The 27,390-nt window shown below is 39.3% G+C and overlaps 1 protein-coding gene across 6 annotated transcripts in view; it reads left to right on the top strand.

Annotated features, from left to right (window-relative positions):
• Positions 1-27,390, top strand: part of HS6ST2 (heparan sulfate 6-O-sulfotransferase 2) — a 369,569-nt gene that overhangs the window by 255,637 nt on the left and 86,542 nt on the right. For 4 of the 6 annotated variants that reach the window (XM_019627477.1, XM_019627475.1, XM_019627480.1 and 1 more), the window contains exon 3: positions 2,735-2,767. The exons of the other annotated variants lie outside the window; for them this stretch is intronic. In XM_019627477.1, the coding sequence (XP_019483022.1) occupies positions 2,735-2,767 (33 nt within the window). The remainder of the gene's footprint in view (positions 1-2,734; positions 2,768-27,390) is intronic. 6 annotated transcript variants of the gene reach the window in all.

The following is a 27,390-nucleotide window of genomic DNA, read 5'->3' as shown; positions in this document are numbered from 1 at the left end:
TTCCCGGATCACCATTGAATACTCCACCTGGACTCCCAGGTAAGGCAATGTGCTTCCAAAAGTGTCTTCAGTGCAGTCACTCACTGGGAAAATTTGAATAGGTAGCTGAAAAATTTAGATAGAAATTAAAAAATTACACTTTCAAGAGGCAATAGTTTCTCTTAATTAAAGTTAAATTTGGTCCGGTCCCCATATAAATCAATTAAGTACATACTTGTATTGTTTGAGGATTTCTATTAGTGCAGTAAATTTAAAATTATGATTTTGGAAAGTGCTACATATTTGACTTTGGAATTTTCTATTACTAAGAATCAACATAAAGCTTCATGGGTTTTTGTTTTGTTTTGTTTTTTGTATATATGTATTTTTTGTATCTTTCACCCAACGTTATGTTATTTTTTTGTTCATGACGCTGAGTGCAGCGGTTGGAGTACTAGCCTCTCTTCACTGTATAGGAAGACTAAGTCATACCATAGGTTAGAAAACTAGCTTACTTCTTTCTTGGGGCTGGAATGGAAGACGAGGAGTACCTAGGGCCCCAGACGGAAAGTCAGCTAATAGGGGTGTCTTGTCTAACTGATCTGACATCAGGGCTCACCAAGTACATCACTTTAGTTTCTTATAACACTTGCTTCTCCAGCAGTTCTAACAACTCACAGAACCAAGGAAGGAGGGCTTAGCCACACTGGGAACTGATGATCAAGGGCCTTACATTGCTTCTCAAATGATGATGCAAGGCTCTGTTGCTAATAATGCTATTAAAAGTCTCTCTTAGCTCACTTCTAAAGCCTCCAGACATATTTAATGTAAAGCAACACTTCTCTCAAGAAAATGTACAGGCCATATAACATGCTTTGGGCACGAAAGTGTCATCACACTATAGTATCCCTTGCTTAATATAAAACAAAAGCTTCTTATCTTGGCTATTGTAAATAGCATTGCAGTGAACATGAGGATGCAGATATCCTTTGGAATTAGTCTTTTGGATTTCTTCAGATAAAGACCCAGCAGTGGAATTGCTGGGTCATATGGTAGTTCTATTTTTAAATTTTTGAGGAACCGCCATACTGTTTTCCATAGTGGCTGCACCAATTTGCAATCCCACCAACAGTGCACAAGAGTTCCATTTTCTCTACATCCTCGCTAACACTTCTTTATTGGTTTACTGATGATAGCCATTCTAACAGGTGTGATGCGATATCTCATTGAGGTTTTAATTTGCATTTCTTTGCTGATTAGCAACGTTGATAATCTTTTTATATGTTTATTGGCTATCCATATGTCCTCTTTGGAGAAATAACTATTTAGGCCCCCCTGCCCATTTTTAATTGGATTGTTTATTTTTTTGGTGTTGAGTTGTATGAGTTCTTTATAAATCAACCTAAGTGCACATCAATAGTCCATTGGATAAAGAAGATGTGATATAGATATACAATGGAATATTACTTGGCCATGAAAAAGAATGAAATCTTACCATTTGAAACAACATGGATAGACCTAGAGGGTATTATGCTGAGTGAAATAAGTGAAACAAAAAAACAAATATCATATGATTTCACTTATATGTGGAATCTAAAGAACAAAATAAACAAACAAACAAAACAGACACAGACTCATAGATACAGAGAACAAACTGATGGTTTCCAGATGGGAGGGGTGTTGGAGGGCTGGGTGAAAAAGGTGAAGGGATTAATACGTACAAGTGGGTAGTTACAAAACAGCCACGGGGATGTAAAGTACAGCATAGGCAATATAGTTAATAATATTGTATAATAATAACTAAGTACAGTGCCCGGTGGGTACTAGACCAATTGGGGGGATTACTTTGTAAATGATAAAAATGTCTAACCACTATGCTGTGCACTTGAAACTAATATAAAATAATATTGAATGTCAACTGTAATTTAAAAATGAAAATTAAAAAATTTTTCATCCAAAAAAATAAATAAATAAAACAAAAGCTAACTGAGCCCATTTGAACTCTCAAATTAGTAATCGACTCATGCATGCACAACTTTATAGTCCCTGTAATATCAGAAATTCACATAGAAGAATTAGTTTTCTGTGATTCTTAAGACATATATTGTAAAAACAGCTAAGCATTATTTTGCTTGGAGAGACACATTGCTTACTTTGATGCATGTCTTGCATTTGGGTAGAAGGAACTAGAGTAATGACATATATCACTTTCTGTGTGCTTTGAATTTTCATCTTTTTGAAAAGCATCAGCAAATTCTGATCATTCTCTTTTTCCTTTTCCTTTTGTTATTTGTGTTTTTATATATTCCCGATAATATGAAAAATCTCTGTAAATTTCTCCTAGGTCCTTTCAATCAGACATTTTCATTTTAGTGATGCTATAGCATTTGTTTTGTTTTGTTTTGTTTGATTCATTGCCTTTTGGGTTTTGCATAAATGGCCATCCCTTTTGTGAAAAGGAATGGAATTAGCATGATCCTAAGTGGTAGGATCTATATCATTCTCAGCCCACAGGGCCTCCAAAGGTCTGGCTCTTAGTGTCGCCCTGCCCCTTTCACCACTCTGATTCCTAATCTCCCCATTACTTGAGAGAGCTAAGGGGGAAGCAAGGTGGAGGAGCCATCCATGAGCTGTTTCTTTGTGGTTTAGGACTCTGAAAAAATATGCTATCAAAGCAAAGTGTAAAACTTTTATTATTTTAACTTATTTCCTGCCAAACTCTTGCTAGTGCCTGGTTTTACTGTTCCTTTAACAGGTGGAGGATTTTTCAGATTTTAGATGCGGCAAGGTAAGTGACAATATATTTTTAGTTTAAGTGAACCCAAGTAAGCTAGAATAAATGGACTCTCCATTGCCTATCAGTTTAATTTAAATACAATAGTTAGGTTTTGGGCTTGGACAAATTCTTTCCAGGAATCTATTTTTAGCTTAAAACAGCTGAAGCCACCCAGGCATATAGTCTCAGGTCTGAAAGCTGACCTAGTTCAGAAGGGGATGAATGTTCAAGGCCAGCACCACAGATGGTTGGGCAACAGGTCATTAGCTCCTTTTACTTTTTGCTGAAGTAAGATGACACAGTGGAACGTTTTGTGAAGAAGGCCCCACCATCAATGATGTTTACCTCACACTGCTTCAGGCATGCCTGCCTGTTTGCTAGGCTGGATGGTGGTTTAGGGGCCACCTAGGTCAGCATTTCATGGAAGGGAAATCAATTATTTGAAAATACCAGGACTTTTAAAGTATGTAAATATGTAGACTTGTGAGGTGGAGTAATCCCATAAGCCAAGGGCCTTTATGACATGAACTCTGTCAGCGGAGCAAATCTAATTAAATCCAGGAAAGTTCCTAACTGTGGGGTTGGGAGTATTGAGAATGCTCCAGTTTAGTGCCTTTGCAGACAACAACCGTGTACCACGCGCTGTGCCATCATATAGCCACCAGTGCTGAAGAGGCTGTGAGAATCATAAGCCATTTTGTAAATGTGTGCTGTAGTTGTGTGGCACATTGTTTTGTAAGATCATGATGCTCACCAGTATGATATTGGGCCTATTGCAGGCTTATTGGCCCAGAAATATTTACCAGTGTCTTCACATTCTCTTACTACCCACCTACATCTTTTCTTATGCTCCCTGGCCAAATAGGTTAGCAAGAGCAAAGGCTGGAGCCTTGGGATTTCTCTAGGGTAGACTTTCATACAAAGAGAATAGATGGGCCATTTCTTAGATGCCCAGTTTAGCTTTCAGTAATGTGGCTTCCACATTCCCATTAGGGCCTCAGTGGGTTTATTTGACAGCTGAGAATAGTAAGTTCAGTGTTTAATTCTATAGTCAGATTATAATTCATTGAGATAAACGGTATAGACACACAAATACCTAGTCACACAATATTAGTATGAGAGGGTGTTTAAAGGTCATAGATTGGATATATCACGGTGGCAAGAATACTTGGTGCTCTTACTAACTAGTGGGGTGATTTTGCCCCAGCTCTGCTGTGAGCCTTGATTTCCTCATCTGTAAAATAAAACAGAGTAGATGACCATTAAGGTCAATAACATAGGGACTATTATCCCAATAATTGCTTTCATGCAGGACATGTTAAGATACATACATATTTTTTTTGCTTTAAAATTTGCTACATGATAGAACCATCTCTCTATAACAGTTCAGCTATATAACAGCAAATCTTGACATACTTTGTTTTTATTGTTGTGCTGATCACTTTGACCAGAAGTTATTATCAGAGCAGTTTATACCAGGTCTTAGTCTGTGAGAAAGGAAAAGAGGGATGGAAAAGTATTGACTTGGGTAAATGTCTGTGGGGCCATTTTTAATTCTGGTGGACTGAATGATATATGAAAACTACTTGCAAGACTAGCACATTTTTCAGCCTCTAGTAAAATAATAAAGCAATTCATTTGGTAATCCCCATTGTACATGCTGTTGTATAAATATACAGGATTATGATTATCTCTGCTTCATAATTTAAAATTTGCGTAAGTGCTTGCTATTATTTGGTTGTCTGAATAGATTTTGTAGTCCAGAGAAAGAAGGAAATAATCAGTGGAAGCCATCCCAAATGTCTTGTATTATTGCTACATACATGCATAATTAACTGCAATACTAATTGTTTGAGACCAGAACCTCATGTGTTTTTCTATAGACAGCAAAAATATTAATTGCCATTGCCAGAGTGTCTCTCTCTCTCCCTCTCTCTGTCTGCCTCTCTCTCTCTCTCTCTCTCTTTTTACCTTTTCCCCCATGGCCTGTGATTCACTTCTGATGACTGCTCTCCCTTTTGGTTGATAAACATGTAACATCTTCCCGGATCACCATTGAATACTCCACCTGGACTCCCAGGTAAGGCAATGTGCTTCCAAAAGTGTCTTCAGTGCAGTCACTCACTGGGAAAATTTGAATAGGTAGCTGAAAAATTTAGATAGAAATNACTAATTGTTTGAGACCAGAACCTCATGTGTTTTTCTATAGACAGCAAAAATATTAATTGCCATTGCCAGAGTGTCTCTCTCTCTCCCTCTCTCTGTCTGTCTCTCTCTCTCTCTCTCTCTCTCTCTCTCTCTCTCTCTCTCTCTCTCTCCTACAGCCAGCTATATCATAAAGTCTGCAGTTATTTGTAAGCAAATTATTTGGTTGGATTTTCAGTGTATCATTTTGTGATGGAGTTTTCAAGTTTCTGTTTAAGTTAGCAATCACTGCCTTGAACAAACAGACTATTTTTATAATATTTTAACAGTAAGGCTCTATAAATTTAAAGAATAAAAGGATGCTGACATACCAACCAGTTTTGCTGCTGCATTTACATTCTACTTCATATGCCATAGCTTTAAAATTATTGGCATTAAGACATTCATATACATTCATATGAAAATCATAGGAAGTCAAAGTTAGAGGGGGCCTTTAAGATCATTCTGTCAAATTCCCTCACTTTTCAGATGACTTTGATTGTCAGTAATTTTATATTAGCAACATCCACCAAATCAATGACGCCACACTTATTTTTTACCTTTCAAACCATTGGGAGCTATTGTAGTAAATACATTTGAATTAATAACTGTTTTTTTTAATCATACAGCTTAAGCTTATTTTCCAAAAACCTGAATTAGATTTCTTTCAATATGCCTTCATAAAGTTTACCTAAACGTAATGTTGATGGTATATATGTGAAAGGAGATATCTTATGTAAAGCACTTGACAATAGGAAATACTCAACCAATATCAGTTCTCTTCCCTTCATGCATAGATTACCTAGCTAACATCAGCATAGTGGAAGTGTTGCTTCAGTGACTGAGAGTATGGGCTTTTAGAGTCAAACTGTTCTTGGGTCCAATCCTGGGGCTGCCACTTTAGCAGTGTGACCTTGAGTAATTTCTTGAACTTCTGCGGGCTTTCAGTTTCTTCACATGTAAAATGTAGCCACCTTCTAGAGTTGTGATGATTAGAGATTAGGCATATCAAGTATTTAGCACTGTTACTGGCACATAGTAAACAATCAATACATGGTAGTGGTTTTTACCACCACTATCCAACATACCCTGTGCCAGTCTCATTCAGTACTAATATTTAATCTTATAGTGATTTGGAATACATGCATATACACCTGTACATGCATATACATCCGCATATGGGCACTCAGATTCCATAACAATAGCATTAAGAAGACTGTTTTCCTAAAGATTATCTGTGACCACCAGGTTTCAGAAGCCAATGGCTTCTTCTTTGGCCTCATTCTTCTTGAACTCTTTGAAGGTTCTGGCAGTCTTGCTTGAAAGCTTTCATAATTTATTTTGGTTCACCTCCTGTCTTCTCAACTTCTTAAGTTTCCTTTTGTTGGAATCGCTTTTACACGCACGCACACAGACACATGCGCGCATGCATGCACGTGCACACTCACACACCCTCTCCGTCCCCCTTGCCCCTTTAAAATGAAGCAGTTCCCAAGGTCCTGTCATTGATCTGTTTCTCTTCTCTTCCTATGTTCTCATTCAGGGTAATTTCATCTCCTCATATAGCTTCACCTTTCACCTCTACACTAGTGATTCCGAAATTGACCTCTCCCATCCTTAACTCATTCCGGAACTCCAGGCCAACTCCCACTTCCAGTTGCTCGCTGAGCATCTCCAGGGCAGGATATCCCAGGAGGCTGAAGCATAGTCTGGCTTTTGTCAACCTGCATCAGGAATGCAGATGGGGGAAATCTAGCTTCAAGAAGTACAAAGTGTTGGAAACAAGGAAGAAGTGCTGGGCATTAGTCTGAGCAGAAGTAAAGGTAATATAAGTAAGGAAAGTGGTTCGAAATGAGCTTTCCAGGGAAAGCAAACGGAATTTCAAGTGAACTGAATTTCTCTTAATATGAATTGGAGATATACAAAGTGTATGTTTTCTAGGGAGGAAGGGAACAGGTTTCCTAATGAAAATTGAGTTCAATTTTTAGGTGCTGGAAGGTGCTGGCGTGTTTCAGGGGAATGTTAATTAAAATTAGCTTTCTTGGAACAGTTTGTATGGTTAATTTTGTTTTAGTGTTTTGTTATACAAACACACATGCCAAGAGGAAGGATAATGTCTTCAACCTGAAAGATGAGCATGTGGGAATTTTGAGAGCACGTGAATGCATAGACACATACACACACGCTAGGCCAACTATGCCTGAGCTTTTGAGTGTGTGAAAATAATTCTATCAGAGTGGACATAGATTTTTTTCTTTCATTAATTCTGCACATATTTACTGAACAACTACTAGATGCCATGTTCTTTGGAGCAATGGGTTATGAATATAGGACATATAGAGTCTTTATCCTTAAGTGGTTAATATATTTTTCTTTAGTTATGTACAAGTACATCGAGAATTTAATTTGGTCTAGAAATATCTGTAGCATGTGACAAATTATTGAATGACTATAACCATGCTGACAATCTTAATGACCAAAGAGGAACTTAAGGGAAATAAGACAGTGCTAAAGTGGGGAAAGAATGTACATAAATTCAAATTAGAAATTGATTACTTCCTTTAAATTTAGTAAATATTTAATTACTTTGGGATTTTACATTTCTACTTGACTTTCAGTGTTTCAGGCCAGAGTAAGAATGATTATGTCTAACCTTAAAACTTAATTAGAGTAAATGGATAAACACATCTTGGTTAATGTATGTAGTATTGCTAGGAGAATTCTTTGTAAATGAGCTATTCTTAAAGAAACTTCAGGCCTAACTTACAGCTTTAGCACAGGGAACAATATTCTTTGCTTCTTTGTTTGATTTTTTAAAATAATATTTTCATTTTTCTATTATAGTTGACATACAATATTATATTAGTTTCAGGTGTACAGCATAGTGATTAAACATTTATATAACTTACGAAGTTATCACCCTGATAAATCTAGTACCCATCTGACACCATACATAGTTATTACAATATTATTGACTATATTCATTATGCTGTAGTTTACATCCCCATGACTATTTCCTAATTACCAATTTGTAGTTCTCAATCTTTTCCCCCATTTCTCCCACACCCCCAAACCCCCTCCCATCTGTCAACCATCAAAATGTTCTTTGTATCTATGACTTTTTTCTGTTTTGTTCATTAATTTTGTTCTTTAGATTCCACATACACGTGAAATCATACGGTATTTGTCTTTCTCTGTCCTACTTATTCAACTCAGCACAATATCCTCTAGGTCCATCCATGTTGCTGCAAATGGCAAGATTTCATTCTTTTTTTTAACGGCTGAATAATATTCCATTGTATATATGTATCACCGCTTCTTTACTCATTCATCCATTGAAGGTTACCCAGGTTGCCTCCATATCTTGGCTATTGTAAATAATAATGCAATGACCATATGGATGTACATGTCCCTTCGAAGTGGTGTTTTGGTTTTCTTTGGATAAAGACCCAGAAGTGAGATTACTGGGTCCTTTTTTGTCTCTTGTTAGAGCTGTTGTTCTAAAGTCAATTCTGTTTGGTATAAGTATTGCTACTCCAGCTTTTTTTGTTGCTGTTGTTTACGTTTTCATGAGTGTCTTTTCCCATCCATTTAATTCAGTCTCTGTGTGTTTTTTGATCCGAAGTGAGTCTTTTGTAGGGAACATATGTCAGGGTCTTCTTTTTTATCAATTCCGCCACCATATCTTTTGATTGGAGTATTTAATCTATTTACATTGAAAGTAATTGTTGGGCCGGCCGAGTGGCTCAGTTGGTTAAGAGTGCAAGCTCTGAGCAACAGGGTCTCCAGTTGGATTCCCACATGGGTCAGTGAGCTGCGCCCAAGCTGAGCTGCCCCTGAGCTGCCAACAGGTGGCAGGATGGCTCAGCTGGTGAGAGCACGTGCTCCTAACAACAAAGTTGCCAGTTAGACTCCCGCATGTGATGGTGGGCTATGCCTACCCGCGACTAAGATTGAACACAGCATCTTGAGCTGAGTGACTGTGAGCTGACGATGGGTGGCCCTATGGTAACTGGACTGGAGCTGAGCTAGCTGTGCCCTCCACAACTAAGACTGAAGGACAACAACTTAGCTGTTCCCCTTCCCCAATTCTCCAATAAAAACCTTTAAAAAAACAAGTAATTGTTAATAGATATGTAGTTATTGCCATTTTATTATTCATTTTTTCTTTTTTTCCTTCTTCCTCATCTTGTTCTCTTCCTCCCCTTCCCTCTACATTTCTTGTAATACTGGTTTGGTGGTGACGAACTCCTCTAGGTTTCCCTAGTCTAGGAAGCTTATTATCTGTCATTTTATTCTAAATGATAATGTTGCTGGGTAGAGTGATCTTGATTGTAGGTCCTTTCTTTTTATCACTTTGAATATTTCGTGCCATTCCTTTCTGACTTGCAAATTTTCTGTTGAGAAATCAGCTGATAGTCTTAGGGGAGTTCCCTTGTAAGTAACTAACTGCTTTTGTCTTGCTGCTTTTAAGATCCTCTCTTTGTATTTAACCTTTGGCATTTTAATTATGATGTGTCCTGGTGTGGGCCTCTTTGAGTTCATCTTTTTTGGGACTCTATGAGCAGTCTAGGATTGTATGTCTATTTCTTTGCCAGGTTAGGGAACCTTTCCATAATTATTTTTTAAAATAGGTTTTCAGTTCCTTGCTCTCTCTCTCTTCTCTTTCTGGTACCCCGATGATGCGAATGTTGGTATGCCTGAGGTTGTCACAGAGGCACCTTAAACTCTCCTCACTTTTTTTGGTTATTATTTTTTTCTTTTTGCTATTCTGATTGGGTGTTTTCTAGTACCTTGCCTTCTGCATCACTGATTTGATCCTCTGCTTTATTTAATCTACTGTTGCTTCCCTCTAATGTATTCTTTTTTTTTTTTAGCTGAACCATCCTGCCACCAGTTGGCAACTAATGTATTCTTCATTTCAGTTATTATATTCTTAATTTCTGATTCATCATTTTTTTTATGATTTCTATCTCCATTTTTATGATTCCCATCTCTTTGTTTTAGTTCTCCCTGAGGTCACTGAACATCCTTATAACCAGTGTTTTGAACTCTACATCTGGTAGACTGCTTGTCTCCAGTTTTTTTTTTCTTTGTTCTTTTTCTGGAACTTTGTTTTGTTCTTTCATTTGGGACATGTTTCTTTGTCTCCCCATTTAGGTTGCCTCCCTCTGTTTGTGTCTATGTATTAGGTGGGGCTGCTGTCTCCCAGTCTTAGTAGAGTGGCCTTATGTAGTTAGTGTGCTGTGGGACCCAATAGTGCAGTTTCCCTTGTCACCTGAGCCATGTGTTCCAAGTGTGTCCCTTGTGTTAATTGTGTGTACCCTCCTGTTGTAGTTGAGCCTTGGTTGCTCTTTGCACATTATTGGGAGGGGTTGACCCTCAGACTGATTGGTTGTGAGTACTGGCCATGACTATAGTGGAGGAGCTGTTGTGCAAGAGTGACCCTACAGAGCAGGATTTGCTTTAGCAGGGCTCTCGCGTGTGGTCCATGGAAGCAGCTGGGTGGTGCTCCAACTTGGTCTGAAGCTGGCCACCAGCCCCAGGGCCTCCTGGGAGGGACCCTGCTGTAGGCCAAGTTTAGCCACAGCCTGTACTTTGCCTCAGGCCACCTGGCATGAGTCACAAAAGAATCCACAGATGGCAATCACCTGTGTTTGGCTTGGAGGTGCATTGGGAGGCCAAGCCATGAACCAAGGCTGGCTGTCACCAATGTTGGGCTTGAATTTGCTCAGCAAGAGGTACAGGGCATGCCGAGGACAGATGGCACTTGTTTGTGGTTTGTGGATTGCAGCAGGAGCCAATACAGGCTGTTTATACAAAAAAAACCACTGGAAGTGGCTTGGGTGCCCCCGCAAGTTAGGTGGGGCACGGTCTCAGGGAATCACCTCGGTGGGGTCAATAGTGTTAGCCAGGTTGATGGAAACTCAGATATGGTGACTGACTGCGTCTCCGTGCTACAATAGGAGTGAGGAGGACTGAACTAAGAAATAACAGATCGTGCCAGCACTTCTATCTGGGAGAAAGATGCCCCTCCAGCTCTTGCGCTGAAGCCAAGCAATTCAGTTCCTTCTCATATGTCCCTGGCACCTTTCTAGCTGCTGCCCCTGTGCAGGAGCTCAGAATGAGTGAGTTTGTTAGCAAGTAAGTCCATGCGTGGGCCCTTTAAAAGGAATGCCTGGGACTGAAGCTGCCCTCCGTCTCACTCAGCCACAATCTTTGCTGGTTTTCACAGCCAGAAGTTATGAGGACTTCTCTCCCCAGCACTGGAACCCTGGTCTGGGGAGCCTGGTTTGGGGCTGGGACCCATCACTCTTCCAGTGAGAACCCTGTAGCCAAGATAACCTTCCTGATTTTACCTGCTACATATGGTTGTGGAACTAGCCTTTCTCGCCTCTCCACCCCTCCTACCAGTCTCAAGGTATCTTCTTTTGTACGTCCTTAGTTGTAGGACTTCTGTTCAGCTACACTTCAGGCGATTCTCAATGATGGTTGTTCTGTAGTTTAGTTGTAATTTTGAGGTGGTCGTGAGTGGAGCCAAGCATAGTATTTACCTACTTAACCATCTTGACTGGAACATCTGGAACAACATTCTTTTTGAAGTGTGGCCCCATCCCCCACCTTCCCAAAATTAAGTAAATCCCTCCCAGTTGAGATACCGCCCTATGGAATATTCCGAAGCCATCTTACCTTACAAATTGCAATGGTTTAGTAAATCAGGCAGGTTTCCTGCCTTCACTTGTGCACCCCAGCTTCCTCTTTAGAAATTTAGTATGCTCTTTGTTTGTAAGTCTTAAAAGTCAAGTGTTCTTGGTAATAGTTGTCAATTTCAAAGTCCCTTTCCCATCACTCTCAGGTTCCAAAGGCCCCTCATTGCATTTGTAATCCTGAAAACCTAATTTGATGCCTCAGAGCTCCTGTTATAGATATGTAGATGGCACCACCCCTCTTCCACTATGCCAACACCCTCTGTGAACCCTCAAGGCACAAAACCTTTCATAATAATGGTGCACAGATTGAACAGTGTTCCTATTTCCTTTGCCCTAAATGGGTTAGAGTCATTGATGCACTTCTCTTATTCTGACTGGAAATAAGAACAATAAAAACATCCCTGAATTTATAATCTTGAATGTCTTTATTCTCACAATTTGTATCAACCATAGTCTAACTTTTTTTACTTTTCTCAAATTAATTCATTTAATATGTATCCACTGAGCACTTTCTAAGTTCCAGGCACTATTCTAGGCACTGGGAACAATTAGACAGAAAAGGTCCTTGTTCTTGTGTTTCCTAAGGGGTGTGTGTGTATGTACATGTTGAAGGAAACTGAACATAAACAAGTATACAAGTAAATGAACAAACTAATCCCAGAGAGTTTATGTGTCATGGGGACAATAAAATAAAGTGAACAGTGAATGATTAGGATGGGTGGGGACTGATCAAAGTGAAATCTGATTTTTTATTTTATTGGTTTTGCAGACTTCACCAACAGTTTGTTTGAGCCCTTTGGTTTCCTCTATTTCATACTTTCCTGGATTTGGAACCAATTCTAATTTTATTGCATCTGGCCATGCTATAATTAGGACCACCTTCCGATAGCTAGTCCTGAAGTAAAACCCAATATACCCTCCTTATTATACTTCTGTTCCACACTTTTCTTGTTCTTGTCACCATAGAATTCTTCAAGTTCGTCCTCTTCCCTGTCATAGAATGTAAATGGGACTACTAATCCCTCAGGGATATTTTACTTTATTACTCAAAGCATTTTTGCTACTGAAGGCAAACTACCTGTTAAAAGAAAACCCCAAGCATTAAAGGTTAGACATTGTGGTGGCATTTGGCTTTGCCTACTTCTGTAGAGGGAAGAGCCCATGGGTCCCAGTCTTCACCACTACAAATGAACTGTATGACCTAAAACCTGTCACTGCCTCTTTCTGAGCTTATTTCTTCACCTCCAAAACCAGTGTTCAAAATAGACAATCCCTAACATTCTTTCTAGCTCTAAAGTGGTACAATTAGTTGTTTTCAGAGACATAGGCCAATATTCCTTCCCAGCCTTCTGTTTAATTTTATAAAATAGGTATGTAGGAACTTTTTCCAGTGTATCAGAGCTGCTTAGATTACGCATAAGTTTTCTAGCAAAAGCGAGCTTTACAATTCTTGTAAATGTCACAAGAAGTTAAAACATTGCTTCTTGTTTTAACCTCTGCCAGCTAGGGCAACAATTCAGTGCCACAGATGAAATGGTCAGCTTTTTATATGTGAACATCTGAAAGTTCACTGTCTTTTCAGCTTGCTCACAGGAAATCTTAAAAAAGAACCAAATACCACTAAAACAAAGGAAGGTATTCTAAGTTGGCTTCAAAATGACAGTCTTCCTCAGCACCTACCCGAAGCCCAGTTAGGAATTGAAGTGTAAGTTAGAAAGCGTGCCATCCCTAACTTCTCCACACCTTCCTACATCTGTTGCACTGGACTTTGTGAAAGAAGTTGGGGCAGCAGGAAGGGTGGGTTTGGAGGTGGAACAGATAGAAATTTACCAACATTGGAAGTGCCCTTGTGACTCCCTTCTATGTTGCCACTGTTCCACTTATTACGCAGCTATGTTCTAAACACAAGAATCAGCTTTATGACTAGATTTTAAGAATGCAATCTTTTACAAATCCAGAGAAAGGCTGGGCATCGTTCTGTGGTAAGAGAATATGAAGGATAAGAGAATCCAAGAGGGTTTGGGAACTCTGTAAGATGCATGTCTTATTTACAGTCACAAAATCTTGACTTAGAGGAAGAGTGAGATTTATGGAAAGAGGTGAGGAAGACAGCCCAGGGAGTTCTAATTTAAAAGGCTGTAATGTTGTACAGGTGAGGAGATAGGTACCCTCCAAGAAAATGACTTATCTAAGTACACACAACAAGTTGTTGGCCAACTCAGGACTAGAACTCAGGTCAACTGCATCTTGTCCAGTACCTTGATTTGTAATTACTTATGCTAGCTGGTATATTTTGCTTGCTTATTTACTTGCTTTTGCTGTTTAATTCTTGGTGCTACTTATGTTCACAGCACTTGTAATTCATTATTCTCAAAAACCTTTGTCAATGAAGGTGGGCAAAATCTCTTAGAAATCGGTAAAGCGCATTTTGTTTCTGAGGGTTTAGGGCCAGCTGATAAATAGTACAAGGTCACACAGAGGAGAGAGTGTCTGGATTGGAAATAGAGCCTAAAAGGCAAGATTCCATTGAAATGAAGAAAATGAGGTTTGTGGCTATAGACTGAGGACCCACAGTTAAATGTATACACCATCTCTTTAATGCTCATTCTTAATTACAGCTATCGTCTGTTCTCCATCAAAAGATTGAAATGTCTTTTATTTCAGTACTTTGAATCCTTTTCCAAGTATATTTGTTGTCTCTGCTTTATCTTTCTATTTCACTATTCTAGATGGTGTTTTGTCTGCAATATTTTCAATTAGTTTGGGCTCACTGTCTTGTCTAAGGTGTTTGTAGTACAACTATATATCACAGGAGATCTTATGTGCACTTAAAATGGAGAATACTATTTCACAAGTTAGAAATCACTAGATTATTTCCATTCCCCTTCTAGAGTTGAAATATTTCCTACTTGGCAAATGGCCCTTCGAAATCCTAAAATTGCACCTAGGAAAAAAATGACTGTCACTGTGGCACCATGGGGCTTCCTTTCCCTTCACTTTCACTGGCTTAACGTCCAATTTGCTCCATCGATTTTCCAGACAGCTCAGCATTGCCTCGTCAGCCAGACACTAGAATTATAAGAGGACTTCATCAAGGCCTTATGTGGTTTGAAAACTTTTCAACTTTCATAATTTTGGCCGTGGATATGCTAGCAACCATGTGTAAATGGCATTTGGCAGCACATTGGTCTTTCTTCTCATGGCTTCTACAATTTCAGACTTGATTTCTGCTTGCCACGGGGCACAGTTTACCTTCTTTTCTGGGAGCTTTTGCTCATTTGTCAGGAACCCTAGAAGAAGGGTGCTAATGTGCCACCGTGGAATGTCAGAGTCATCCTAAAGTGGCATAAATGGGCCTTTAAATGGCCTTTACTGATTGTTCCTATATTAAAATGTAAATGCACATGAGACTTTATGAGGAGCCTGTGCGTAGTCTTTCTCCCATTTTTTTCGTATGAATTGATTTGACAATGTCATAGATGATGCATGAGGTAAAATAAAGAGTTTCTTAAGCCCATTACAGCTTGTTTGAATGAAAAGAAATAAAAGCTACAGGGAAGAAATGAACATTATGTGAAGCTTTAGGCAGGAGCCATTTTCTGACTCACAAACACCCTTTAGACAATAGCCTACCTCAGAATCTCTGCAGGGGGAAGTGGTCACTGTGATATTCTTTTCCTCAAGTAACCTTTCTTGACTAATTAATGAGAATTAATTTCTGGTTATGTAAGAAACACAAGAGGGTTTTCTGAAATCCATAAGGGGTGAAATAAAGTGAGAAAGCCTCAAAAATTAATTAGTTATAATTATAAATGCAGGAATCTTTTACAGGAAAACTAAATAGGATGGAAGCTTTTTGATGAAGGTTCTCTGAAAACCATACAATGTTATATCATTAAAGAGCCATGTGATTTAATACTCAATGATCATAAAATTTCACATTAAGCCATGCACCAGGAAAGTTCTGTAAGCCTCATTTATTCCTTTTTATATGAGCACCTTTTAGTTTAAATATTTAGTAAAATATTTATTAATAAAATAATACCCTTGAGGTTGATTTTTAAACTAAATCTACATGAACTATAATTTAATGTGAGTACCAAGCATTGCATTCCTGAGTGCAAAGTGAAAGCGAGATAATGAGGGGATGGTCCACTTTCTCAGCCTTCTGTCTTGTAGCCTCAAGCACAGATCTCTGATTTCCCTTTCTCATGGAGGAGGTGTTTCACATCCTGGCAATAGGTATTCTTATTCTTGTGTTCTCATAGCCTTTAATCATAGGTCAGTGGGCACTGAATCATACTGAGACTGAAGGAAACAGGTGATGGCCTTCAGTAGATTTGAGGAAACCGGAAAGGAGCCTTCAACTTGGTGCTTATGCAGTACTGCGATTGAAGATTTACTATTAATTAATTCATTCAGTCATTACAGATTTATTTATTTATTTATTTATTTATTTATTTGCTGAGCCATCCTGCCAGCTGTTGGCAGCTCAGCAGCAGCTCAGCTCGAACCAGGAATCAAACCGCTGGTGCTCAGAGTTCGCACTCTTGAGCGAGCTCTTAACCAACTGAGCCACTCGGCCGGCTCTTACAGGTATATTTATTGAGCACCTGCCATAACCCAATGCTATTCTTAGTACTAGGGATTCGACAATTAGATGAGACAGGTAAAGTTCCTGTTCTCAGGGAGCTTACATTCTAGTGGTGGATATAGACTACCCCAAACAAGCAAATCAGTAAAACGTGCTCAGATTGTGATAGGTGTTATGAAAGAAATAAGCAGAGTGCTAGATAAGGAATGTGTACCTTTGGGAATAAATTCTGTGGGGACAAATTTTATCCTTTGTGGGTGTATATGATTATTGGAAGCATCAAAATGATATGGAGCCAGGTCTCATAAATATAGTAGAAGATCAAATTGATTGATAATGGTTTTGCCCCGAAATGAGAGTTATATGTAAATAATGTAATATTTTTTGCATGCCAATAAAAATACATTCTATGCTGACTACTAATAAGACCTTCCATGTTTTCAAATGCAGTGAAGGGACTCAAGCAATGGGTGTTCTCCTTCAATCATCATTTAGGCACCTGTAGTGATCAATAGCACTGTCTCTATTTCCTTGCCTCACTTTAATTCTGGTCAATCTTTGTCATCATTGACAAATGTACCTTAACTACTACATTGGTAAAAATTACCATAGGATTAGGAGTGGGATATAAAATGAACATTTAGAGGTATTCCAAGCTATGTAATACAGTTGTAATACATGAACTTTGATAATGACAGCTTCTAAGTTAGTCTTTTCATTTTATTAGCCCAAATAAAGTGAAATTTCCTTTATTCTATTTTGTAGCAAATAAATCCGTAGAATGCTAACACACCATTTTGTTGAGATGTGGTCAGTTTGAATCTCTGAAAAGAGGAAACGTTTATAAGCACCAATGTTAAGATGGAGCTTAACGGACAAAGGAAGCCATGGCAGGAGAACTAAAAATGCTTTGTGTGCTCTTTCTTGTGCTAACTTAAGTGGTTTTTACCACTTTCCTTCAGTGATTCTATATGCTTTAGAAATGTTGATAATGCCTTTACTAAAGAAGAGCTAATAAAGATGGTTTTATAAAATGGGAGTAAGCCAATGGTTGCTGTGTGATTGCTTCTTTAGTGTGATTTTAGCTCCCTCCTTTGAGAAGCATTGATCTGCTCAGTGGGTGTGTACTTGAGCAACTGCTGTGCCAGACACTGTGCCGGGCACTGGGGGTACAGAGGCGAATCAGTGAGAGATCCTACCTTCATGGTACTCACAGAGACAGAAATCAATGTTGTGATGGAACAGAGTGCATGCTGATGTAACGGTAAATGCGTACAGTTGGTGCCACCAAGAGTCTGCACTGGGCTGAGGGGCTGAGGCTGCTGGGTTAGAAGCTATTGAGGGAACTATTCTATGAGTTGTTATAGCAAATGATGAAGCAGGTATGCTCATTTTCTTTACCTCAAATAAATCTCTTTGCAGCATTGGCATGATTCATATGCATATGTAATAAATCTACTCGTATTTGCCAATTTTTAAAGGCAGGTAGAATGGTGAGATCTACCTTCAAAATAAGTAGGCTTTACAGGGAATAGTCTAAAGTTTCTCCTTAAATGTAGAACCAAACTGGGTCAGAATACCTCTCAGCTGACCAGTTTTGATTTTCTTTTCTTTTTCTTTTTGCAACACCAGCTCCATTTCTAGCAGCAACTGCAGCTGAGCCAAAAGCACAGATTCATTGCCTGTTTACATAGGACACTAAATAGGCACTGGGCAGAGGATTAAGATAACCCTGTCTTCTGGGAGCTTATAATCTAAAACAGACAACAAACTGGAAAGAATATCCATCATACCTAATATGTTATTTCCCTTTGCATATAAATTTGAAGAAAACAGAAAGTGGCAAGTCACATTCTACAGGATTTGTAAAACCTCTAAAAGAGTGTTCTCTCTCTTTTTGTGACTTTTCAAGTTGAAAGCTATTTTGTATATAATATGCAATAGATTACAGTGTTATTTTTTAAATTTGGGATGAGAGAGCAAGCAATATTCTTTTTTTCCACTATCAACAAGTTACATTGGAAAGTATAGATCAAATTAAATGTGGATTCTCGATTTGCCATGGGGAAATATGCATAGTATTTCAAATACTCTAAAATCAGGGTCAACTTGAGGATAAAAGATGTATCATAAAAATTAACTTAAGAAACTAGCCTTCAGATATTTCCTAGTAATAATCTCACAGGTGAAAGCAACGTCTGTGGAATAATAAAGATGCTTTGTTTGACCTCTTACCAAACGGAGGTATTACCAAAACATGACCAAAGCTTGGAGCTGAGGCAATGCAGTAAATTATTGGGGTTTGATTAAGTATTTATGTAATAGGGTTGTGATCATTTGATAGAACATGACGAAAAAATAAGATACATACCAAATCAAAATTGATTTCCTAAACCTCGTGCATGTGAGAAAGAGCAAAGACAGAGAGAGGAGCAGAAATGCAGAGATAAAGAGACAAAGTAGCAAGAGGCTGAGTCAGAGATGGACAGAGACCAAGAACTGAAAACTAGCCAACCTAGGATGGCATTCCAACTCTGTGAAATTCACGGTGAGATCTTGGTTAACTCACTTCTCTCTGGGCCTCAGTTTCTCCATCTATAAAATGAGGGATGTGCTAGAAGATGACTATAGAACTTATCAACTCTCTAGTTCTATTCTTAGGTAAATTAAAAGGCAAGCAGGTGGGCAGGCATGCAAATAGACAGGCTGTCCACATACAGGCATGTGTTAGCTTAACAAAAAAGAAGACCAAAATTAGGATGGGCCAATAGACCGTGAATCACAAAGGGCACCAGCCAGAGCCACAAAATTATCTAATTGCTTTTGCTATTGCCATGTTGATCTGAGGAATTGGCAACATTTCTTTGCCTGGCACTGGCCCAGCTTTCTGGGGGCCACTGTTGAGTCATTTTCTGACTGGCTTGGCCATCTCTCTTTCCTCCACGGGCTCAGAGGAGTAGTTGTGTGAGGATCTGTAAATGGCCCCTGATGCCCAAATGGAAGGAGAACTGAGATGCCAGGCTTCGTACATATGACCATTACCTTAGCTCCCCCAAAAGAACCTCTCTCAGAGAGGGGTAGAAAATAGCTCCTCTTACCACTTGAGAATGAGAAAACTCAAATAAACCACAATACATTTTCTTGCCCAACTTTCTGTCTGGATACCTGTCTGTGTTGATATTTTTTGAGCACACTGTGTTCCCCAGGCTTTCAAATTTTACCACTTTTAAACTTTTGTGAGTCTTATTTGCAAGGCTGAGGAACTGATGAGAATAATTAGTACTTGTCAAGTTCCCAGCCAGGGAATGACTTTCATAAGGAGCTAACAATGTACCTAGTAGACAAACCCAGTGCAACAAAAAGATGAGGCTTCAGACAGGTTTTAGCATCTGGTTTATTTCACTTTCATCAGTTTTGGCAAGAAACAAAACATTATGGTTTTCTTGCTTTGCTTACAATTTACCTTCTCCCCTTAAAATAAATACCCCAAGGGTTTAGTTTAAGGGTGCATGGCCTGATAGTAGGTCGCTCTCCAGTTGAATTTTATTGGTAGTTGGTCTGTCAAGAAACTTCCATGGCATCTAGGATGCCATTTTGAACTTATTCAGATCTTCACATTTTGGTGCTAATACATGTTAGAAGTAAAGTAACTCCATCAAAATGTATTTCCTCAGTGAAAGATGGCTCATCAAGGTAACAGAAACCATGTCACACTCATCACTAAGTGGCTCTGCCATCACTAGAACCCCCACTTTTGCAGGCCAGGTGGGTCCTGACACAAAGTCCAGGGTGAGCATGATGTGTGAGGAAGAAGTTGAGGAGGCCACGCTAGCTGCAGGCAAGCTTGTTCTTACACCAAGTGGCTGATGGTGTTGGTTGAGTTATGTGCCTTCTGCTTAGAGAAGATGCTGAAAGGCTGGGCACAGGCTAGGCTTCCATGTGCATCTCCAGCCTGAATGCTCCCCTGGCTCCCATATAAACCAACATCCCACTCCATATCTCCACTGGGAAGCGTAACTGGTATCTCAAACTTGACCTGCCCCCAAACAAACTTCTGACTTTCCCCCAAAACGTGCCTCTCACAATCTGTCCCACCTCAGTAAATGGCAACTCTGGCTTTTCAGTTGCTCAGGCTAAAATCCTCAGTGTGTCTTTCACATTTATTTTCCTCTTCTAGGCCACATCTAATTCATTAGCAACTTCTGTCTACTCTGCCTTCATAATCTGTTTGGAATATGACCACCACCACCTCCTTTGCCATGCTCGTCCAAGCAACCATCATTTCTGCTGTAAAAGCCGCCTGGCTGGCTCCCCTTTTTCCACCATTGGTCTCTTATAGCCTGTTCTCCACTCAGTAACCAAGGCGATGATACTTTTAAAATGTTAATTCAGATCTTGTCACTCCTCTGTTCAAAACTCTGTACTGGCACCCTATCTCATAAAGAATACAAGACAGTGGCCTCCCCATGGTCTGCCAGGCCCTGCATGGTCTGGCTCCTGTTCCTTGTCTGACTTCATATTTTATTGTTCTGCCCTATGCCCAGGCCTGCTGCTACTTCAAGGCCTTTGCACTTGCTCCTTTCTCTGCCTGGAAAGCTCTTCCCTAGATATTTGCAGGGCTTGGTCTTTAAATTCAATCAGGTCCTCCCTCAAATGTCACAGGAATAAGATTTCCAAGAAGTCTGATTCTTAAAAACGAGGTCACTGAACTTGGCCAGCAGGGGAACACTGATGACCTTTGAGAGAGCAGCTAAGTCAAGGGGTGGAAGAGGAGACAGGTTTTTTTCTAACCCTCTGTATCCTTTATTAGACTATGTGCTGCTTAAGTTCAGTGCTGTTGTCTCATTCACCCTTGTGTTTCCAGCATCAGGCATAGTGCCTGAAACTCAGTAGGTTTTCAGTCAGTGTTTATGGAATGAGGGCATAAGTCATATTTTTAAGCAATTCGTTACATTAAAACACATTAAATTGCTAAATGCTGTGATAGCTGCCTTGTCCCCCATCCCCCAACCCTTCCCAGGAATCATGGTTGTAAAATAAGATCCGCACCTTCATTGCAGACCCATTCCCTAAGTACCAACATGTGACAATGTGTTAAACATATGATTGATTTGGAGGTTTTCGGTGCCCATGGGGTTGTTAGGTGGCGGCAGAGACCATCCTAGGTCTCTTAGGGAAATAAGACAAACCCTGTTTGTCTATTAACTAGCTCACTTCAATTTTGTAACCCCTCTTTTAGGGATACTGGAAGGGGTTATTTAAATTCAAAAGGTATCCTTGGGGTTAAGCAAAATCTTAATGACTTTAGGAGTGTCTATACAGTTAACACTCAGGTGGTGGTAGAAAAATGCATTTAATGTGGATTCCCCCCAAAATTGTAATTGGGCTTAATCTTCATCTCCTGTATTTCCCCTCCTTTATTTAAACGTGGTGCTGAAGTTCAAAACACAATTGTAGAATGGCTCTTCCTTTCAGGCTCTGCCCTCTGAGATCTTTCCCTAATCACCAGTTAGAGAAGGTTGGCCTTCCCTGGAACCTTTTATTATTAGAACCTGTTGTCACCAGCAGTAAATGCTGTTTTCTTTTGTTGTCTGAGAACTGTATAATGGTCACTTCTGTAGCATGAACTTACCAGGGACCTCTCTAAGCCAATGGCTGGGAATTCTTGGCAGGCTGTACTCCCATTTCTAGGATTGCTGTTAAGCCAGCTCTGCCTGCAAATGTCAATTATAAACTTCAAATCCTCTGTTTCCTGAAAGTGATTGTGCTTATAATTTATTCCTGGGGTCAGTTCCTAGGAGCTTCCCTGCCAACTTTGGTGTCTACCATGCTTATCTTGTGACACATTTACCTATATGGGAAGAGAGAGCGTGGCCTGAGTGTGACCAAGAATAAGTAGTCACTCTACCATCCACTGAGGACATTTCACACTCCTAAAAGATTTTTCTGTGACTCTCTATGCTATAAATCAAATGCATACTAAACACTTATATGCCATCCAGACACATTCATCAAACATTTGCTGAGTGTCAATTGGCATAGATATAAAGGAGGTGGGGGAAATGCAGAGATGAAACATGGTTCACAAACTCTCAAAAAGCCCACAATCTGTAAGAAGGAGAGATAAAGACAAACATGTAGGCAAATGTTATGATTCAATGTGATATCACCAGATCTGAACAAAATGGAAAGAAGAAGGGATTAATGTTGCCTGAGACTGTAGAAAGACTGCACAATAGAAAAGATAACAACTGTAGGTTTCCCACTGAATCAAATGGGTATAGAAGGAAAACGCCCTAACATAATAAAGGCCATATATGACAAACCCTCAGCTAATATCATACTTAACGGTGAAAAACTAAAGCCCTTTGCACTACATTCAGGAACACAACAGGGCTTCCCCTATCACCTCTGTTTTTCAACATAGTATTGGGAGTCCTAGCCAGAGCAATCAGGCAAGAGAAAGAAATAAAAGGCATCCAAATTGGGAATGAAGAAGCTAAATTCTCACTTTTTTCAAATGACATGATTTTTTACATAGAAAACCCTAAAGACTCCACCAAAAATCTATTAAAAAAATAAACGAACACTGTAAAGTTGCCGGCTACAAAAATCAACATACAAAAAGTCTGTTGCATTCCTATATACTAACAATGAAACCTCAGAAAAAGAAATGGGGGGAAAGAAACAAAAACAAACAATTCCTTTGGTAATTGCAACAAAAAGAATAAAATACCTAGGAATAAATTTAACAAGGAAGTGAAGGACCTACATACACTGAAAACTATAAGACATTTTAAAAAGAAATCGAAGACACAAAGAAATGGAAAAACATTCTCTGTTCATAGATTGGAAGAAACAACATAGTTAAAATGGTCATATTCCCCAAGCAATATACAGATTTAATGCAATCCCCATTAAAATCCCAATGGCATTTTAAAAAAAGAAATAGAACAAAAAATCATCAGATTTGTATGGAATTACAAAAAGATCCCAAATAGCCAAAGCACTTCTAAGAAAAAAGAACAATGCTGGAGGTATCACACTCCCTTACTTTAGCTTGTATTACTGAGCAACAATAATCCGAACAGCATGGTATTGGCGGAAAAACAGGCACACAGACCAATGGAACAGAACTGAGAACCCAGAAATAAGCCCACATAAATATGGACAGATAATTTTCAACAGAGGAGCCAAAAACATACAACAGAGGGGGAAAAGCCTCTTCAATGAATGGTGCTGGGAACATTGGAAAGCCTCATGCAAAAGAATGAAACTAGACTGCTATCTATCACCATGTACCAAAATTAATTAAAAATGGATCAAAGACCTAAACATAAGATCGGAAACAATAAACTGCATAGAAGAAAGCGTATGTACTAAACTTATGGACCTTGGGTTCAAAGAGGATTTCATGAATTTGACCTCAAAGGCATGGGAAGTAAAAACCAAAATAAATGAATGGGACTATATCAAACTAAAAAGCTTCTACACAGCAAAAGAATCTATTGACAAAACAAAGAGGCAACCAATCGAATGGGAGACGATGTTTGCACACAATGCCTCCGATAAGGTGCTAATATCCAAAATATATAAGGAACTCATACAACTCAACAATGAAAAGAGAAACAATCCAATTAAAAAATGGGCAGAGGACATGAACAGAAACTTCTCCCAGGAAGATATACAAGGGGCCAACAGATATATAAAAAAATGCTCAACTTCATTAGCTATTAGGGAAATGAAAATCCAAACCACAATGGGATATCACCTCACACCTGTTAAAATGGCTATTATTAATAAGACAATAACAAGTGTTGGAGAGGTTGTGGAGAAAAAGGAACCCTCATACACTGTTGGTGGGAATGTAAATTGGTACAGCCAGTATGAAAAACAGTATGAAGGTTCTTCAGAAAAATTAAGAATACAATTAACATGTGACCCAGCAATCCCTCTCCTGGGTATTTACCCCAAAAAGTATGACAACATTTATCCATAAAGACATATGTGCTCCGATGTTCATTGCAGCTTTATTTACAGTGGCCAAGACATGGAAACAACCAAAGTGTCCTTCAATAGATGAGTAGATAAAGAAGATGGGGTATATACACACAATGTAATACTACTCTGCCATAAGAAAAGATGAAACACTGCCATTTGCAACATGATTGGATTTGACATTATTATGCTAAGTGAAATAAATCAGACAGAAACATTCAAGAACTGTATGACTTTACTCATATGTGGGATATAACACTGAAGGTAAAAAAGGAACAAGACAAACAAAGAAACAAAAATTCATAGGCACAGACAACAGTTTAGTGGTTACTAGAGGGTAACGGGGGTGGGGGGTGGTAGAAGAAGGTAAAGAGGATCAAATATATGGTGATGGAAGGAGAACTGACTCTGGGTGGTGAACACGTAATGCAATATATAGATGATGTGTTATAAAATTGTACACTTGGAACCTATGTAGTTTTGTTGACCGTCACCCCAGTAAATTTTAATAAAAAAAATAATAACACATTTCTCCATTAAAAAACAAAACAAAACTATAGGTTTTCCATGGAAAGCAGGAGTTTGCTGGAAGGAGGAGATGGAGAAGGGCAGTCTAGACAGAGGAAGCAGCTTTGTAAAGGCCCAGAAGCAAGCACAAGCATGGAGGATCTAAAAAGGGCAGTGTGACATTTAGAAGATCTGTAAGGCTGGGTTTTATCATGAAGCATCTTGGAAATCATGCTAAGATGCAGTCCTCATTTGGTAGGCAATAAGGAACCATGCAAGTTATTCAAGCAGGGGAGCGGTGAAATAGCTGTTTTGTCCAAAGAGTCCTGGCATAGCGTGTAGGGCAGAAAGGAGTGGGTTGATACTGTGGTAGTTAGTACTGTACTGTCACCAATACTGTGCTGACCACACTGAGACAACTATGAGTGGAAAAAGGGGCAAAGTTCTAGTCCAAAGGCCTGTATTGTCTGGGCAGAAGAGCTGCAATCCCATCACTTGTCTTGACCCCTGTTACACTGAGCGTGGGATGAGAGCTGCTTGTTCCAAGGCAAACACCCTCAGTAGGAGACCGTTTGTTTGTAATCATGCCTAAAATTACTTCATTATTGGAACCTGTGTTTGATCTGTGATTAGGAGGTAGATTAAGAAATCAAGTAATCAACTATTGAAGTTGTAACCATAAATTGTTCTATAAACAACCAGTTTCCCTGCCATCCCCAGCCCAAGTAACAAACCTTAAAACAGATGCTTTTCTGTTGTTTATCCCTCCAAGGGTTTTAGCCAGTGTGTTTGAGCTGTGCACAAGTCAATGGGAACAATGCCTGCCAGCCACAATGCACCTTTATTCTTCACATATGGACCACTCATGTTGTACCTTGCCAGATTAAGACAAGACACCCAGGGAGTGTGGAACTGTTAAAAATATGCAACTTATTACAATTCGCCTAGTGATGGGGAAGAGGTTTTACTTTTAACAGAACTGAGGAGAAACTGCCTGGAGTTCAAGATGAAGAACAGTTCAAGAGAAAACCCTCAGAGACTATTGCTGTTTGAATGATTTGTTGGAATTAGTTTTTGTCCTGAAGAGTTTTATTCTAGGCCAAAGGCATTCAAATACCACAGACCATAGAGATACGTGTTTCCATAAAACAACCTTAGGGCTTAATGACTTTTTCTTGTTGGGGACTGTATAATAGTCATACATGGTAAGTAAGATCTAGATTTCCTTTTGGGAAAACTGGCAACAGCCGGGCAATAATGTCCCATGAAGCAACTGACTGTGTAAGAAAAGTGCAACTAGAGCCTACCCTGCTCCCATAATGCCTAGAGACAAACAGACGAGCAGCTTGAGGTATTTATTTGATCATTTTTTGACATTAAGAGGTAGCAAGTTTCCCTTTCCTGCTGTGTAATCATTTCTGACTCATAGCACTTAGAAATCATAACATGGAAGGCTCCTTAAGGATCTTTCCAAACTCAGTCATTTTACAAATTGAGGATGAAGGCTCACAGAAAATAAGTGACTTGTTCTTTGTCCTTGGCTAGTCCTCAGCAGTAGCAGAGCTATAAATGGGCCTATACCCCAGGTGTCCTGCCCCTTGGGAAGGATTCCAGTCGCGCCCCCCCCCCCAGTAATAATACTGGCCCTTTCACAAAAATTTGCTTTGATAAGTTTGCATTCTTGACACTTGGCACAATACCACCACCTCTAGGTAACACTTGCAGAGTACTTTACAGTTTGCACAGTGCTTTTCACCATGACTTGTTTCAGTAAAACTGTCAATATTGTCACTGGCTTTACTGGTGGCATTTTATTTTATTTTGTTTTTTTAAAGATTTTATTGGGGAAGGAGAACAGTGTGTTTTCCTAGGACCCATCAGCTCCAAGTCAAGTAGTTGTTCCAATCTAGTTGTGGAGGGTGCGCCTCAGTCAAGCCGAATAGTTGTTTTCATTCTAGTTGTGGAGGGCGCAGCTCAGCTCCAAGGCCAGTTGCTGTTTTCAATCTAGTTGCGGGGGGCGCAGCCCACCATCCCATGCGGGAGTCAAACCGGCAACCTTGTTGTTAAGACCGTGCACTCTAACCAGCCACCCCTACTGGTGGTATTTTAAATGACAGTGTGCTATAGATTAGGACCTCTTTTCTGAAGAGGAGTTTGAATTCCTTTTTTTCAAAAAGGACTGAAGAAGGTTTTACTTTATATTCTTGTTGTTTCCAAAAGGATTTGTAAATAAAAACATTAAAATATTCTGGGTGTGAAATAAAACTACCTCAAAATTGAAATGGACTTAAGGCATCGTAAGCAGTTCTAGGAGACACATCAGTGGAAGATTCTAGGTCAGGAATAAATACTGTTAATGAGTTTCCGGAGAATTCTCTTGAATGCTAAAAACACTGTGCAAAGAAGCTGTGGTTACTGAAAAAAAAAATGGAAGACAGAAAGTAAAGGCAAAAGGCTGAGAAAGGAACAGAAGAGGCCAAGGAGAAATCTCTATATGAGACTGGACCTAAAAAAATTTAAGTTTCTGGGGCCGGCCGAGTGGCGCGTTGGTTAAGAGCTGGCTTGGGACGCCAGAAGGCCCCGGTTCGGATCCCACATATGAGGGTCAGTGACGCTGCCCTCCACAACTAAGATGCTGAACA

This window comes from Hipposideros armiger, unplaced genomic scaffold (genome assembly GCF_001890085.2).
Source record: "Hipposideros armiger isolate ML-2016 unplaced genomic scaffold, ASM189008v1 scaffold_733, whole genome shotgun sequence".
NCBI classification, from domain to species: Eukaryota; Metazoa; Chordata; class Mammalia; order Chiroptera; family Hipposideridae; genus Hipposideros; species Hipposideros armiger.
The sequence above is the reverse complement of the archived record's forward strand: the minus strand, read 5'-3'. Positions and strand labels throughout refer to the sequence as shown.